At 52.7% G+C, this 18396-nt stretch overlaps 1 protein-coding gene across 1 annotated transcript; it reads left to right on the top strand.

The window, feature by feature from the left end:
* The first annotated feature begins 6203 nt into the window (after positions 1-6203).
* Positions 6204-10705, top strand: LOC148106760 (ral-GDS-related protein-like). The gene is made up of 3 exons (XM_087860456.1): positions 6204-6566; positions 7345-7560; positions 10691-10705. Exons 1-3 carry the CDS (start codon positions 6273-6275, stop codon positions 10703-10705), a joined length of 525 nt encoding a protein of 174 aa, XP_087716582.1. The 5' UTR covers positions 6204-6272.
* Positions 10706-18396: the final 7691 nt, after the last annotated feature.

Genomic DNA, 18396 nt, shown 5'->3' with positions numbered 1-18396 from the left:
GGGTTAGTCATGTTGAGGAGCGTTCACTGTGTCTGGGGCCCAGGGACACGTCTGCATTAGACCTTTAGTTCCTCGTTTAGACACACAGGGGTGGGTGCAGAAGCACTCTTCTGGCTGAGGTGCGGGTGCTGGAATCGTAAAGAGGACACCATGGGAGTGGACAGAAAAGGAGGAAAGGGAGGGTTCTGAGGTCCTTTACTCTGCCCAGGGAGCCAAGAGATCCTGCTCCTTTGCTCTGTGACTCTGCAAAGGCACTGCGTTGAGGACCCCCGAGAAAAGGCATGGCTTTTTTTGCTGGTGTGCCTGCGTGGGGCTGTGCCACCAGAGCTGGAGAGCTGGATGCAGGGCGCTTCCTTGTCCATGGTACCTGGTGAGTTCTGCTGGAGGAACTGGAGCAGGAAGAGTCAGGCAGAGGCCATTGTGGTTGTCGCCCCTGCCCAGAAACAGCTTGAAAGTTTTAGTAGCATTCTGCAGTCTAGGTGCTTAAGAGGGGAGGTGGGCTCCAAGATCTTCTCAATTATTCATTGAGTAACTACACACTGAGCACTGCCCTATGCCAGGTATCTTGCTGGGCCCGTGCGCAGAGCTGAAATTACCTAGGGCTCCTTTGCTTTAGGAGCTCCAGTCTACACATGGACCAAAGCTCCAAAGAGAACGCACGTGAAAGAAAAGAGCAAGCGCTCTGTAGTAGGAATGAAGTGTGCTACGGAGGAAGGCTGGGGAGTCACTGCATGGAAAGATATGAAAGGCCTCACTGAGGCTGAGGTTGCTGAGAACAGATTGACCAAAGGGAGCTAGACCTGCACACGTCAGGGAGCAGCGTTTCAGGAAGAAGTGACTTGTGCTGCAGACACTCAATAACAGAAGCCAGTTTGGCCAGAGGAGTGAAAAAGGCAGCCAGGGTGGCTGCAGGGACACTAGGAGGAGAGCAGAGGGGAGGGAGGAAGGCAGGGACAGATGCTGAGGCCTGGGAGACTGTTACTTATCTAGAGTTGCCCCGGGACTGCTTTGCCCTGATACCCTGCATGTGCAGGTGCATCGCTTTAATTTCTAACAGTATTTGTGGGTGAAGAATGCGGGCCCAAATTAGCATGGTTCCCCAGGCTCAAGGTGTGTCAGTGGCTGCGGCTGTGACCAGGGCCATACTGGAAGAGGATTTTGTCATGAGTTGGCTCACGTGACTCGGGATGCCATCTGGACTCAGAACCTGAGTTCCTGTGTGTCTTTTGGCCTTGGCACTGCCTCCGTTCTCTGTCCTGTGAGCCTCTGTAGATGGCAGCTCAAAACATCGGTGCTTGGTTCTGCTTCAGAGAGAGAAGAAGAAGGGAAAGGGAAGGAGTGAGTAGTGGAACATGATGGAAAGTAACTAGGGAGTGAGAAACTCTTTGCATGACATGTAGACAAGCTCTAGGCATGGTACTTCATCACGTTGAATATGTCCTGTGGGTCAAAAGCCAGTCACTGACCACTTAGCGGTTACAGTCTGATGCCTATACCACAGGTCAGGATCCCTGGGAGCCATGGTGAAAGCCGCTCCCCTCATAGACCCAAACGAGGTAAAGGGGTCTCGTTCTTCATATAACGGGAAACAATTGCATGGTTTTACTATAGAGGATGACAATGCCTGCATCTTCTTGCTTTTCCAGACCATCATGGTGCCCACCTTAAAATGAGGCCAAGAGGGAAAGTGACAGTTGCAGTATTACAGGGCTGGAACCCAGGCCTCTTCTGAGCAGCCCTCCATGCCAAGTCCCACCCCTTCTTGTAATTCTTCCATCTTGAAAATTGTGCCTCAGATACACAGGGGACCACCCCACACATGTAATAAATACTCTTATCCACAGACACCAGAGGATGTCCCAAGGAAGTAGATTCTAGCCTGATCCCCACACTGCAGGCTGGGAAAGTGGGGACTACGTGAGAGACGCAATGACATAGGACACACAAGTGCGCAAAGAAACATAGAACGTAAGGTCTGAATTCAGCTCTGCCTCCTGAAGCTTCGGACCCTAGTTCCATTTCCAGAGAGTGGTGGCTATGGCCTTTTTGGCTCATTGTGTCCAGTTAAGGAGATGACATGGGGGAGAAAGCTAAGGAGTCAACTGCCAAGAAGGGGCTCTGGATAGGTCTGACTGAACACATGGTCCCAGGGATTAGAATCTTGAAAGAGTGACCTCACTTCCTCTGTGATAGGCCCCAACTGAACTTAGAACTCTGGTAACCGGGCACCCAGATTCAAAAGACAACCTGCTCTCCAGCTCACTTGGGTGGAGACATTCGAGAGAGCAAGATGTTCTCTTGCTGCCTTCCTCCCTTCAGGGTCTCTGGGCCCAGGCAAGCCCAGAGAGAGAGACTTGCAAATAATTGTAGACGTCGGCTCAGCCCGCTTTTCCGAGCCCTCTGGACATGTGGCAGGAGACACCAACAGGTAACACGAGGCAGCTCAGGGCAGCCCACTGGAGAGCAGGCAACAACTGTGATGTCACCTCAGCAGGCCCACACCTCTTGCCCCTCATTATGTGTGTCCCTGTGTGTGTGTTGGGGTGGGGGGCTGGTTGTCTATGTGTAGAGAAGGGGACAGAGGATGTGGGACACACCCTTCCTGGGCAGAAGGAAGCTGCCAGGTGTTGGAAGCCTGGCCCATCTTTCATGTTCACGCCCCAGGTCATAGCAGGCAGGATGAGAAGCTGAGCACTGGGGACCAAGCTCAACTACCTTGATGTTAATCACGAGCTCTAGAGTTTCATCCGGCTACCTCCTTGCTCGATGTCTTTTCAGCTGCCCCTCTTTGCCTCAACTGGAGAACAGGATTTCTAATGCGGGTGGCCCCTTGTGGCAATGTCCCGGGAGGACACTAATGTCTCTTGACCCCATGTCTATGGGGCACTGCATTTTCAGAGCTGCACCCAGGAGGTCATCGAAGAGCTGGTCTGGGACTTCAACTACAACGCCCTAGACAAGTGGCAGGTGCACCAGGCCACCCAGGATCAGTGCCGCTCTGAGGTGAGAATGGGAAGAGGGTTCCACACGCCCAGGGCCCCCACACAAATGTGGGGACAAACCTGGGGCCCTCCCATGGTGTTTCCACATGAGTGCCCCGCAGGCCCAACCACAAAGTCATCCCAGTATCCACACCTCCACCACCAGCTGTGGGAGAAGGTAGGAAGACACTCTTCCCATAGGTGGGAATGGTAGAGAATAGTGGTCATGTTTTTTGCAGTTTGGGGCGTGGGTTATTCTGTTTCATTCTGTTTTGTGTGACTTTTCCCGCAGCCATGAGTGTCTTTGCATTTTGCTACTGTTTTGAGTATTTTCTTGACTCACCCCAGCCATCCTGTGTAGAACCCAGCTCCACTGTCCTTGGAGAACGTGTCCAAGGCCTTATGAATCCTCACCCCACACAGGGTGATTGAACATAAAAGGAACGGTGGGATGAAGCCATTCTATATGTTCCTCTGTAACGTATCACCTCTCAGAACACATCGACTCATTGTATGTCCCCCGGGTCACAAGCTGTGTCCTCATATGTCTTTTTGGACCTCCGTATGGGAGGTTGTCTGCCGCCGTGAATCAGCCTTTCAAGCACGGATTGGGTGCAAGGCCTCTGATGCCTCCTGGCCCAGGTAGTGGACTCTGTCTTTTCAGAGTTCAATCCAGGCCATCTTTGAGGAGCTGCTTGCTCCAAAGGCTCAGCTACTCCATCTCCCTTGACAAGCAGCAGGTGCCTCGGCCCACAACTACATCCAATGCTGGTCTGGGGTGAGAACAGGTCCAGATTGATGTCCAATCTCAGGACCCACAGATGATCACGGCAAGGCCAGAACCCACACTAGAAACAACCAGCTCCCCTGGGGCCTGCCGAGGAAGGTGGATTTCCCCTGAACCTTTCTCCCCACCTGAGGAACAGACCAGGTCGCAGCAGCCTAGGGAAATGCCATGCATTCCATGCTCTGGACAGTTCTCAGGCCCAACGTCTATGATCTCGAGCAGCGTTGGAGATGCTAAGCCTCTGCTTTCTCCTGTCTGCAGTAGGGATGTTGACTGATGACTCAAAGGCGTACAGTTCTTAATAAAGCCTATTCAGAGAGAGAAAGGCTGTGGTGGCTCAGCTAACAAGATGTGTTGAAGTGACCAATGCTTTCTCATTTCACCCCTAAAGGCAATTGTACTTTCAAGCCTAGAGCCTTTTTCTGGGTGGGCCCTCAAGTCCCTTTTCTTGCACAACTTCCTAAAGGGATGGGACTCTCTGGTCTGAGCACCAGACCCTGATCATCCTGGTGGTTCGTGGTGTTGAAGCTGACTCCATTGCCCCCCACACCCCCCTTCTCTACCTGGTGGGAAAAGGAATCATCCCTGTCCCTGGATGAGGCCCAGACGATGCTGAGGCTCCGAGAAGGCACAATGGAGCATTTCGTACAGTCCCTGGTGCCATCCTTCCCAGATGGGAGCATCTCAACCACCTCAACGATCTTCTGCATGTACGAGATGTTCACTTCAGCCACACAGGTCCTGGGCCAGCAGTTCAATCGGTGAGTGCCCACCCCATGCACAGCACAGGGTGAGCCTCCCATCTACTGGGTGTACATCTCGGGAATGGCCCTACCCCTCTCTGACCTTCCCTTTCCTCTTCTGAAAACTGGGGTGGTTAAGAGGATGAACCTCATACAGGTACTGTAGGAAATCATGGGAGGAAACATGGCACGGGCTACTCTGGTGCTTGGCTCTGTAGAAAGGGCTCCTGGACGTGCTGGGCATCTTCTTGCTTAATAGTTCTCTCTCTCCGGTCAAGAAGCTCTCAAGTGCAACCCTCACAGGCCGGTGGCCCTTCTGGGTTGACGAAAGGAAATTCAAAGCAGGCAGTTTCTCTATGTGCAAAGGACTTCTGAGATTCCATCTAGATGGTTCTGGTAGTTGTCCTTTGTGTGAGCAGCTCAGGGGCACACTGGGAGCAGGCAGACCAGCCCACGGGCCACTCAGGATTTGGAAAGTGCGGGCTGGGAAGTAGTCGTTCAAGAATGTATATTAAGCACTAGGAATGTGAATGGAGAGAGGAGATACAGTGTCTGGGTCTCAGTTCTATTCAGAGGGTCAGATAGGCACTCTGCACACCCTAAGCATGCATGTCCAATGGTTGTTAGATGTGACATCTTCGTAGCCTCCTCTAGCTTTGAAAGGATCCACCGAGAGCTGGATCATAGGACAGATGAAATGATCAAGTAAAACTGGGACAGGGGTTTGGGTCCAGAAGCAGGGCTGGCTGCCTCCACAGAGCAGGGTGGGGGACTACAGGGGTGGTGGCTGGGGAGGGATTTGCCGAACCAGGGATCTCACCGATCTCTTGATTTCCAGTGGGTGGGCTTCATCTGGGGGGCTTCATGTGAAGAAGCAAATGAGTCAAAGAAGGCTGTGGAGGGGGTCCCGGGCCCTCTGGGCGGCAGAGCACAGTCTGGGCTCAGTGGGTGCCTGAAACACCCATCCCTTTGACGGTCCCAACTTGCTCTGCCTGCCCTTCCCTGCTGACCACCCCAACCGGGGCCAAGAACCGAGGGTGTGCTGAGCCGACCACTCACAAATCTGCCTCCAACCTGAGCCTTGATACTGGTGTGCATGGAGGATAGAGTAGACCAGGCCCATGGCCAGGTAGAGGAGAGGAGAAGTGGAAAAACCAGACTCATTCAGGTTTTCTGGAGGACCAGGCCTCCCAATACGAGGGCAGCTAGAGAGGGGTTGGAAGTGGGCTGGGGCCATCCTCTGGGACCCATACAGAAAGAACGGTGCTGTGGGAGTAGCATGTGCAATGCAAGGCCAGGCCTCTGACTCTGTTCCACATATGACTCTCCCCAGCACCCTGTCTCCCTTCTTGGGTACCTGGCCTGACCAGAATTTGCAGGCTATCTATCAGTCCCTGGGCCGTGACCGTGTCGAGATCAAGGTGGCCTATGTGCATGGGGCCATGGTTCTGAAGTGGCATGCCTGGGACCTGACAAACCATGTCCCCCTTCTCCTGATGCAGCGGGAACTTCTGGCGCTCACTGAGGCAGAGGTGGAGGGTAAGGGGGATGGCAAGCTGGGAAGGCTAACTGGGATGGGGTTCATGGGCTGGGTATTCCTTTCAAGGCCATGGGGTCTGTCCTGGTTTTGCAAAGGCATCCGGAAAGTCAGTGATGTGGATGAACCTTTCTCTGTCTCCTGCCCCAGTGCCAGCTCCAGGGCTCCTTCCAGTGGCAGAGCCAGGAACAGGGCCTCCTATAGAGCTAGAGGCGACCCCGGCTATGGGTCAACTGTCACCTGCGGTGTCAGAGCCAGCCTCCCCTCCGTCAGCTGTTCCAGAACTGCAACCCGTGCTCCCATCTTCTGCATGTGTGCCGGGTGCTGAGCAGCAGTCAGCTGGACCACCCTTTTTGCTGGAAAGTTTCACTCAGGCAACAGCCACAGAGCCCACCGCGGCCCCAGAGGCTTCCTGCCACCGCTGTGTCACCCCAAAGAACCAGCTGGGTGAGGAGAAGCCCGACCTCCTGGACTTCCCTCCCAGGCTGGTGGCAGAGCAGCTCACGTATATGGATGCGGTGAGCAGCTGGGCTCTCAGGGTGGGCCAGGGGCAGGCCTTCCTTCTGCTCTCACCTGCCCCACACCTGCCTTTCCCTGATGTGGACTCCTATGGTCTGGGACCAAATCTCAGCTCCACCACTTCCCAACCCTGTCAACCCATCAAGGCTCTTAGCCCCAAGCTTTCCCTATCCAGCTGCGGACTGTAGCGAGAGACCATGATAAGCACTGATACGGAGGTACTAGGGAGAAGAAATGAGCCAGAATGGAGAGACCAATGGGCAGGCCCTGGTCCCGTGGGTGGAGGAGGGCAGCTCCCTGTGTTCAGTCAAGTCCATGGGTCACCCACTCATGTGCCTTGGAGGATGAGTACCCTCAGCATTGATTAGGCATCTGATGTGTCCATGAGGACAGGGCAGACGGAAGAATGTGTGGTTGCAGCTCCCGTGTGAGAATGTGCATCTGAAAGGGGGGGAAGGACCAGGGGGATGACCAGTTGGAGGGGAGGGGAAGAAGCCCCCTTGGGTTGGACCACCTTGCAGTGCCACCTGGAGCTGGGAGTTCCTGAGCATGATCAGGGTGCCAATGCCCTCCTTCCTTCCCTTGCTCTGTTTGCTCCTGGGTCATTGTGTACTGGGTTCCCTCAGGGAAAACAATGGAATGAAATCCACGGTCTCGAACCAGGCTCAGGCCAGATTCTCAGCTCCCTGAGGTCCAGCTCTGACCTGTGACCCCCACGTAGGACATGAGTCTTGCATGGGAAATGGCTGGGTGAACCAAGGTCCGCCTGTTCTCTAGGAGCTGTTCAAGAAGCTGCTGCCCCATCAGTGCCTGGGCTCCGTCTGGTCCAAGCGCAACAAGCCTGGCAATGAGCACCTGGCACCCACAGTCCGGGCCACTGTCGCCCAGTTCAACGGTGTGGCCAAGTGTGTCATCACCACCTGCCTTGGCAACCCAAGCATGACAGCCCGGGACAGGGCCATGGTGGTGGAGCACTGGATCAAGGTGGCCAAGGTATGCAACGGGAAGCCCAGCCGAGGTGCTCTCCTGAGGCTCGGGCACTGCTCTTCCCTTGATCAGGTCTCAGGGTGGAAGGCCCTGGTCTTTGCCCTAGGGACTGTGCAGTCCCTAGGCTCTTTGGTCCAGGGGCATGCTGACCTCGCCTTGCATGGCCCCATGCTGGGATGCTCCGTTTCTGCCTGGCTCCTTCCTTGGAGTGAGGTAAAATCTTCCTCCTCCTCTGGGCCTCACGTGTGCCCTTCGGCACGTCCCTGGACAGCGGCTTCCTCCAGCAGGAGCACTTTCCCCTGAGGGGGACTGAAGCTTGAGAGCCAATAAGGTGCTGGCTCCCCAAGTGACAGCCCATTCTCTTCTCTCCCCAGGCCTGTCAAACCCTGAGGAACTACTCGTCCTTACATGCCATCCTCTCGGCTCTGCAGAGTGTCTCCATTCACCGCCTCGAGAACACGTGGGGGAAGGTTTCCAGGTGAGTAGGCCTCTCTCCATGGAGGGACCAGATTGGACAAGGGAGCTCCCAGAGGCTTGTCCTCTTCACCGTCAGGCAGCTTGGACCTTCTGGGAGGCGGCAAACCCCGACCACAGGACCTGGGCTGGTGGGTGGGTCTCTCAGCCTCCCTGGTGAGGAGGCCACCATGCCTCCCACTTTAGAAATCAGTTTTGCCAAATGTCCCACACGGGGCTGAGCTGCATTAAATCTCTTCACGTGTTTCCTTGACAGCCACTAAGCTCTCTGCCCATTTGAACCCCAAATTGACCCAAACAGCGTTTCTCAATGAATATGGGAAGGGAGGCCCAGGACGAGCCACATGAGAGCTCCCTCCCATGTCCTACAAAGACCTTAGTGCTCAGAGGATCCCAGAAGAAACCCTCAACCAGGCAGGTTGACACTCTGGGGTTCTCAAAGAAAAGGCACTCGCACTCAACCCTGCCACATTATTCGTCCATTGATCCTGCCTCCCTTGCCTCTCTTCAGGAAGCCATTGAGGATCTTTCAAAAGCTGTGCAGCAAGGACACCGCACAGGGCAGGAACCTGCTCATCAAGGTAGCCTGGAAGGTGTAGGTCTGGAAAGAGAGGAGGGGTGGGAGGGAACAGGGTCCTGAGTGGATGTAGTCGGGAATGGTCTGAAGCATTCCTTGGGGAGGGGAAGCCTTTGTCATGAATGTGGCGACAGCCTAGGTGAGGATGCCGTTGGTGGCGAGGGGGCAAGCAGGTGGTGTCCAAGCAGACTCCCTAGCCTACACACCCTCTCACTCTCTGTCGACAGCTGGTCCAGGTGGGGGCCTCTACAAACCTGGAGAGCCCAGAGGACAGACCTGTGCTCAGTGATGGGGTTGGGCTGGGTTGAGGGCCACAACAATGATGAGAGTAATAGGACCCTGAGTCCTCAGGAGACCATGGGAGATAGGTGGAGTTGTCACGTTTCCCGATGAGAAAACAGGCTCGGGGAGGCCAGGCTGCAATGTCAAGTTCACACATGGAGTGAATGTTGGAATGAGATTGTTCTGGAATCACTCACGGCCTGCTTCTGGATAATGGGGCCTCAGGATCAGTATGAGTTAGGTCAGATGTCTAGGTTCTGACGTCCAAGATGGTGGGGGCAAGTGGCCTGAGGGTATGATGGTCTCAAGGAACTTGTCCTTGGTCCTGCAGGAACGACCGTCCAATAGATTTGCCACCCTGGTGATGGCCCTCCGGGGAGCCCAGAAGAGGATGCAGAAGAAGGTGAATGTGCCTGAGGCCCAGGGCCTCCAAAGTCAGAGGAGGAGGAGGGCTCCTCCCTGAGGGCTGGAAGCCTCCCAAAAAGGAAAGATCAGGAAGGGGGGGGCATCCTTCCCACTCCAGCTGCGGCTCCTGGGGCCACAGCTTCTACAATTCTTATTTCAAAAGAACCAGGAGGAGGGTCCAGAAAGGTCCATAGAGAATGGGTTTTGCGGGTGGAGAGGGACTGGCCTAGTGCTCCATTCCCTGGCATTTTTGAAAAGCAGGCCCTGAAGGTGATGAGGAGTCTGATGTTCTGGGGGGGAAGGGAAAGGGAACCCGTGGGGGGAGGCTGCTAAGGGTCCTAGGCTGCTCCACGTGAGCCCATGGGGTGGGCTAGGAGGCTGGAGCGTTTTCAGTGGAGGGTCCCTGTGGACACCAGCGAGCAGGGACTCATCCCAACCCTCCCCCTCATGACACAGGGTGTCGTGCCTTTCCTTGGCACTTTCCTCACCGAGCTGGTGATGTTAGATACCGCCATGGAGGACTATCTGGAGGTGGGTGAGCCTGAGGATTGTGGGGGAGGGACCAGAATCCGGAGGTTTGGGAGCAGAACGCCCCTGTACTGAGCCCTGAGCTCTCAGGACTCGGCAAACCTCCCCTCATGACAGCCTCACGGCTACCCTGTGAGCCTGGGGGCTGTTGCCCATCTCAGGGATGAGCGAGGTGAGGCTGCAGTTAGGCCACGGCTCCCGGTGCCGAAGACTGGTGAAGCAGCAGAGCTTCCTGAAGGCAAAGCTGCATGAGGTCTGTCTGAGTGGACCTCAGCCTCCCCCGGTGAGTTTGCCCGTGGGGGGAGAATGAAGTCAGGACCCTCCACATCAGCAAGCACCTCAGTAGCCGCAACAGCCCCTTCCTGCCTGAGGCTTCGGCCTCCCCTACTGTCTTCCGAGAGGGTGGTGCTGCAGGGTCCCGACCTGTAGCCAGTCCATCTGCCCCATGTCCTCCTTTCTCTGGACCCCAGAGCCTGGCCTAGATCCCAGGCCCACTATCTGTGTATGCACGGCCCCCTCATGGGTCCTGGCCATGGTGCAGCATGAGAAGGGATGGGAATCAAGTGCTCCTAAGAACCAGGGGCCTCATTCTGATGGACTTTGTCTGCTTTCCAGGGGAATGAGATCAACCACCAGAAAAGAAATAAGGTGAGCATATGTGGCGCTTCCCGCAGGGAAGGGTAGGGAGTGGGCCTCAGAGATGTCCCTGGGAAGAACATTGCTTGGCTCCATCCCCTCCACCTCACATTTCCTGGGATCCCTTGAGAAGAAAGCAGTGCAAGTCCCATCCCGTTAGGAGATGGGGACAGAGCATGGCATCCAGGAGAACTTCCCGGAGGAGGGGCTACTGATATTCACCTCTGAGAACAGGTGGAGACCAGATGAATCTCTAGGCAGGAGGGTGGCCATGTGTGCCAGGACCTGGGATAGGTCCCCGGTCCCGCTCCTCAACCGTCACCAGACCCTGCAGCTCCCCCCCCACCCCAGGCTCCCTATGCATCCTGTGCTTCTCTGTCTGCTCAGGAATACCAAGTCATGACGGACATCATGCTGCTCCAGGTGGCTGCCGAGAATTACACCCTAGAGCCCGAGGATCCTTTTTGGGCCTGGTTCCAGGCTATGGAGCCGCTCAGCGAGGCTGAGAGGTGAGGCCCATCAGGAGCTGGGTCGGTGAGGTTCGGGGTGGACTCTTTCTGCTGGCCACTCCTGGGATCCTCCTTCCCTGGGCAGCCTCAGGCCTTGTTGCCGGGGCGCCAGACTCCAGCTGTGGGCAAACACTGGCAGGGACTCTTGAATGGAAGCTCCTGGGCAACTCACAGGTGTCCCTCTGTCCTTAGCTACACCCTGTCCTGCCAGCTGGAGCCCCGGTCCTAGCTGGTCAGCAGCACTCAAGAAGGAGAAGAACTGGCCGCAGTCAACCTCAGGGCTGTGCAAGTGTCCAGTGGCCCTGCAGGGATTCCTCAGCAGCTGCATCCTTGTGCCCATTTTCTCCACACCCCTTCCCCCCATCTATTTCCTTATGTAGGGGGCACCATTTAGTTGTTTTAAATAGTACCGTGATAGATTTGCATGTTAGGAGATTAAAGCCCTTGTTTTGTTTTAGAGCCCATGTGTGTGGTTTGGGTCTTTTACTTCCTGCAGTAATGGAAAACTTGCACAGACTCTCGTATTCGTTCCTGACCTAGGAAATCTTCCAGAGTCATCAGCTACTGTATGTGGGAGGAAGGAGAAGTGGCAACCCTTCTCCCTAGCCACTGGAGGGCACCCCCAAATCCCCCTTACTCAGAGCACGGGTCCATTTCAGTCAATGAATTTGGGCAAACAGCAGAGACAGCCCCTCAGAACTCCTGAGATTTAGAGGTTGCAGGGACTTTCCCAGGAATAGCAACAACCACTGAAAGTGGGAGTCTTTAAGACTTGTACGCCCCAGAACTCCTTCCTGCCCCAGGACTGGGGTTGCCTTTCTCCACTCTAAGGCCAGGAAGACTGTGTCCTGCTTCTTCCATTGAGATGCTTTTTTAGTTTTGTGTTTGGTTTTGGAACTTGTCGTATTGTAGTTCAATCTCTGGAACTGCATCAGCACCTAGTGGGGAAAAACACGGAAGGAGATCAAATCCTGCATGTGAAGGGGACAAAGGCAGAGGAAGATAATTTGCAGATGGACTCAGGGCAGGCAGGACTTTCCAGCCTCAGTCTCCCCGTTGGCCGTTTACCAAGTTTGGAATCTTTCTGGGATTCTTGTCAATGATCTCTGGATTCCCTTTCCTGCTTGTTTTATGTGTTGGGAGAAGATGGGAGGGGTACCTTAAAGGGCACACCTGAGCCTGGTTCCATGAGCATCTATGCTGACCTAGGAGCCAGGATTTCCAGTCTTCGTGCATCTCCTTATGCAGTTCTTCTGAAGCAGCAGTTCCCTCCAGGCCCCAGGCTCTGCGTCCGATCCATGGTAGCCACTGTTCCCTGGCTGGCATCTGCTGGATCAGGGATGGGTTCTCTCTTGCCAGGATAATGGGAATTTTTTTTTAAATTTTTTTATTATGTTTTGTTATTCCCCATACAGTACATCATTAGTTTTTGATGTAGTGTTCCATGATTCATTGTTTGCCTATAACACCCAGTGCTCCATGCAATAAGTGCCCTCCTTAATACCCAGCACCGGCCTAGCCCAATCCCCCACCCCCTCCCCTCTGAAACCCTCAGTTTGTTTCCCAGAGTCCATAGGGGAAGACTTTTTTAAACAAACCCAATTTGATGAGTTTTGACACGTGTATATACCCATGATAATGAACATAGTCATCATTCTCAAAAAATTCCCTGATGCCCTTACAATCCTTCCCTCCCCCAACCATCCCGTCACCAGGTAATCACTGGTCTACTTTCTGTCTGTCTGTGTTTGTTGGTTTATTTTTATGCAAGGGTGCTCTTTGTTTTTTTATTTAAATCCAATTAATTAACATATAATGTATTATTTGTTTCAGAGGTAGAGGCCAGTGATTCATCAGTCTCATATAATACACAGTGCTCATTACATCACGTGCCCTCCTTAATGCCCAGCACCCGGTTACCCCATCCCCCACCACCTCCCCTCCAGCAACCCTCAGTTTGTTTCCTATGATTAAGAGCCTCTTATGGCCTGTCTCCCTCTCTCTCATCTTGTTGTATTTTTCCTCTCTTCCCCCATGATCCTCTGTTTTGTTTCTTTAATTCCACGTATGCATGAGATCATATAATTGTCTTTCTCTGATTAATTTATTTTGCTTAGCGTAATCCCTCCAGTTCCATCTACATCATTGCAAATGGCAAGATTTTATTGTTTTGATGGCTGAGTAGTATGCCATTATTCATACCACGTATATATATTCCATTCCATATATACCACATCTTTATCCATTCATCTGTCAATGGACATCTGGGCTCTTTCCATAGTTTGCTGGTGTGGACATTGCTGCTATAAACATTGGGATGCAGGTGCCCCTTCGGGTCACTATATTTGTATCTTTGGGATAAATACCTAGTAGTGCAATTGCTGGGTCATAGGGAAGTTCTGTTTTTAACTTTTTGAGGAACCTCCAAATTCTTCTCCAGAATTAGGTACCAGTTTCCATTCCCGCCAACAGGGCAAGAGGGTTCCCCTTTCTCCTCATCCTTGCCAACATCTGTCATTTCCTGACTTGTTAATGAGGTGGTATCTCATTATGATTTTGATTTGTATTTCCCAAGTGATATGGAACATTTTTTCATGTGTCTGTTGTCCATTTGTATGTTTTCTTTGGAGAATGTCTATCCGCGTCTTCTGCCCGTTTCTTGCTTGGATTATTTATTCTTTGGGTGTTGAATTTGATAAGTTCTTTATAGATTTTGGATATTAGCCCTTTATCTGATTAAGACATTTGCAAATCTCTTCTCCCACTCCGTCGGTTGTCTCTTGGTTTTGTCGACTGTTTCCTTTGCTGTGCAAAAGCTTTTCATCTTGATGAAGTCCCAATAGTTCATTTTTGCCCTTGTTTCCCTTGCTTTCTGTCACTTTAGGTTAATGTTGCATCCCCTGGAATTTTATATACACGGAAACAGGATGGACAGTATGTCCAGTATGGTTTGTTTTACTCACCCTAATACTTTTCAGATTCACCTTTGTTGTGTGCACCAATAGTTTGTTACTTTCCATTGTTGAGGAATATTCCATTATATGGATATACTAAAATTTGTTTATCCATTCACCGGTTGATGAAAATTTCAGTTTTGTCCAGTTTGCTTTTCTACATTAAGCTGCTATGAGCATTCATGTTCACATCTTTGTATGGACATACGCTTTCATTTCTCTGGGAATGGAATACCTAGATCGAATGGGAAACACATAACTTTTTAAAAAACTGCCAAATTATTTTCCCAAGTGGTTTTACACTTCTATCAGCAGACAGGGCACGGGATGGGGCCACTTTGCCATCACAAGCGGGAAACTGTGAGACTGGACCCTAGAGCTTCAGGTGGGGAAGCAGCCTCGAGAGATGGGCCTTAGCCAGCCTGACCCGAAGTTCGATGAGTGAGTGAGTCTAGTCCTTTTTTTTTTTTTAAGCTTTTATTTGTTTATTTGAGAGAGAAAGAGATAGAATGGGGAGAGGAAAGTGGAAGCTGGGAGAGAAAAAACAAAGCTGAGAAGATGGGAGAAGTGGGAAATCTCCAAGGGCAGTCTGCTCACCTTGCAGACACCGGAAAGCGGGCAGCCTTCTGTGCTGAGCACGACACAAAATCTGCAGAGAGAACACTGCTTTCGTGGGGATTTAATACTGATAATGACTTTTGTCCAGCCCACGATAGAAACAGGTCCAGGGGAGCCCCTGCAACTGCATTGTCTTTGCTAAACCAGGATGCACTGCCTGTTCACCCTGGAGAGAAGGTGAGGGAGCCTCCTCTGGACTCAGAACTGGTCCTCCCCTCCCCCGCCCTGCCTTGGGAGGCTGAGGAGCTCAGTAACTGAGAGCACAACTTTGGAACCACACGAGCTGGGTATGAATCCTTTCTCTGCCATTTACTTGCTGGGTAGACTTGAGCTGGGTAGTCATCACCTTCTGGCCTCAGTTTACCCATCTGGAAAATGCATTTAATAGCACTTATCTGATGAGTTGTGACAATGAAATGAGAGAACCAATGGTTTGGGGCAGAATTTCCCAGAAAATGTACATCTTTTCTTCTCTAGAGGCTGGTGCAGGTATGTGGGTGCTCTGGATGGAGGCTAACTTGAGCCCTAGCTGCAAGTTTTCCAGGCCAAACGGGCATTTCCGGTTAGGAAGATGGGAGTTTGTCCCCGTCCGGGACCTGCTGAGTGCTGTACAGGGAAAGGGTTTCCCCTCTGTGTGTTGGGGGGGGGGGGCGGGTTGTGAGTAATGGGAAGTGGGTGTGTGGCCCAGACCTGAGAGCAGTATCCCTGGAGAGCCCCACGGGTGAGGTCCTGGGGTCACTGCTATAGGCGGCTTAGCCCCTAGGGCTGAGCCTCTGGACAGGGCCTGGAAGAGGTCCAGCTAGTGTGCCCTGTATCCCAGACACCTGGAACGCCATGGCGGGGCAAGGAGTGGGGAGATCTGTGTGAGCAGGTGAGCAGGAGTGGCTGGGGCACCCCTAGCTCCAGCTGAGGATGAAACCACACCTGGGGCAAATCGTTCACATGTCCCCTCAAAAGAGCTGCATCCACTGCAGGCACTACTGGGGGGCATGACCCTTCCCCCCACCCAGAGGAGTTAATAGTCCCACATTCCAACATCCCTACATTAAATTCCTGTGGGAAGTGAAATTTCAAACATATTGTAAAACGTCCATCAGCAGCCTAGTTCTGAAAGTCCAGAATGTTCCCTCCTGGGCAAGGAGCACATGGTGGTTGTGGCCCATCTTGCTTTTACGCTGGCCAGAGTTGAAGGAGGGAATCTGGCTTCTGGTCCCTCAAATTGTCCCTCCTTTGTTATGCTTCCCCTTTGAGCATCTTCCCTAGGGGTGCCCCCTGGCCCCTTCCCTTCTGCTCTTGCAGCCTCCCCCCTCCCCATTTCACTGATGAGGAAGTTTAGACTCAGAGAGGTAGAGCAGTCCCCTTAGGGCCACTGGGCTGTCACATGGGGGAGCTGGGGTTTGAACCAGATTGGTCGGACTCCTCTCTCTGTTCTTCCGCAGGGTGTCCCTCTTCCCTGACCAGTCTCCTGGTTCTGACCACCTGAGGGCCAGCATCCCCGGAGGGCAGGTGGCACACCCATACCTCCCAGTGGCCCATCTTACTGGATCTTCGAGTGCCCCGGGCACCAGTTTCCTGGATCCCACTTTTTCTCATTCCAGTGTCTCTGTGTGGATCTGCAGGCTGGTCAGCGCCTTGATGTGGGCAATAATGTGGGCTTCGGTGTGTCCTTGGTGACACCAGCTTCTTACCGCCCACCCTCTTTACTGTGCACCCACCCCCAGTCTTAAAGTGTGCTTCTGTTTCCACTATGAGCAAGTCCCTCCTAGGGACAAGCCCTCATCAGACTAGGGAGGTGGGAGGGTGCTTTTCAAGGAGGAAGTGCTCCCAGGATGCAGCTGCTTTGCCAATACACAGGAAGCCCTTCCTGAATGCTTCCCACAAAAGGTCAGCGCTCAGCCTGTGTGGCGCAGTGCAGGAAGGGGAGAAGCCGCATGGTCTTGTGTGTTTTGTTTTTTTATGTGGGGTCTGAGCATAGCAGAGGCTGCACAGGGAGAGGGAGGAGTGCATGCTTTGCAGTGGGACAGACTGCAGCTTTGAGCTCCAGCCCTGCCACCTGTTCCATCGCTTGCATTTTTCCTTTGTCACGGTTTTCACAACAATAGAATGAAGATGATGTTAACATGCCCGTGCTGCAGGGCTGCTATGAGGTTTGGAGACTGTGGACACAGCATCTGACCCACAGAGCTGAGGAAAATCAGCTTTTATTAACACTGCACTCTGGGCGGTCCTTTGAATGATCGCCCCTCCATGATCAAGATGAACAGTAACCTGTACAGGAATGCTATTGCTACCCCATGATACTTATGGAGGGTATATTGTGCCAAGCACTCTGCCGAGTGTTTGACAGGAACAGTTCATTTTCTCCCCACAACAACCTAAGGTTATGGAGCTTCTCTGTAACCTCTATTAACAGATGAGCAAGGACGTTATGCCACCTGCTTAGTGTCTGACCCTGGGGAACAGTTGAACTTGAGCCTGGGTCAGCTTCACTGTCCATGGACTCCTGAACCTGAGCTCTTGGGCACCACAAAGTATGCTCAGGGGATGAGGAGGGTCTCGGCTGCACAACCTGCTGCTCATCTCCTCCGTCTACCTTTCGTCCTCTTTGTATCTGTTTGCATCACTTTTTGTCTTGCCCTTTCCTGATTTTCTGCTTTTATTAGGCAGAGGAATAATCAAAGCCGGCCTCCAGAACATCAGTTTTGAATGCATCATGATAAGGTTGAGGTCATCAAATGTGTCAGTTATCCATGGCTGTGTCACCACGCTAACATCTAGGGCTTAAAACCACAAGTATTTGATTTGCTCGTGATTCTCTGGTTGGCTGGTTGGGGCTGAGTGCATCTCCACAGTTGTGCTGGTCTGCCTGGGTCTCTGGTGGCCGCAGCTGGCTGACTACTTGGCTAGGGCTGGGTGGTCAAGCACAGCCTCACCCACGTGTCTGGCAGGTGGCAGCTTGTCAGCCAGGGAGGATCTGCACTCTTCTACGCAGCCTCCTCACCAGACCTGCTTGGACTTGTTTAGAATCAGGTGACAAGAAAGCCAGACCATCTCCTGCAGCTTCGGCTCAAAAGTCACACCACATCCCCTGTGACACATTTTCCTGGTCAAAGCAAGTTACAAGAGCCATCCGCATTCAAGGGGTGAATGACTGGATTCAATCTCCTGTGGGGAGCAGTGTCAACAAGTTGGTGGCCATTTTTAGTCTACCAAAGCGCCCCCACCGCCCTGCAAAGATCCCCTCACTATAATCCCCTTTGTCCCTCCACTCCCTTCCCTGACTCCCACTCCCTTCTTACACTTTAAATAACAGTTTCTTACTTCCCATCACCCAAAGCTGTACTCAGTTACTCCACAATATCTCATTATGTGCCAGGGACCCAGAAGTGAACAAAGTCCCTGCCTGAATGAATCTAACGTTCTGGGAGAGGGACACACAACCAAGAAATAAACAAGCACACAGTGTAGGGCTGTGGAGGACAACAGCTGCTTTGCAGAACAACAGAGCAGAGTCAGGGGGTGGGGGGTGGGGGTTCCTATTATACACAGAGTGGTCAGTTGGCATCTGATGAGGTGACACATAAGCCTCAAAGACATGAGGGAGTGACACGCTCCAGAGGGAGGAGAGTTCCAGGTGGAGCAAACTCTGGGGACCAAGGCCCTGGGGCTCACATTCAGAGACACACTTCCTTGCAAACTTGGATGGAGTTAAAAAAATTCTACAAATAACCATAACACATTTCATTAAAGAACAACAAAAACATATATAGTAAAACTCTTGCTACGCAAAATTGTTTTATTTTACCTGCTTCTGTTACAACTAGAGTCAAATGATAGCTTCTGAGGACAGAACGGTGGG

The sequence above is a fragment of the Ursus americanus genome, unplaced genomic scaffold, assembly GCF_024610735.1.
Source record: "Ursus americanus isolate L20-20 unplaced genomic scaffold, mUrsAme1.1.p SCAF_65, whole genome shotgun sequence".
Lineage (NCBI taxonomy): Eukaryota > Metazoa > Chordata > Mammalia > Carnivora > Ursidae > Ursus > Ursus americanus.
Note: the sequence above shows the minus strand (reverse complement) of the source record. Positions and strands in the feature narration are given on the sequence as shown.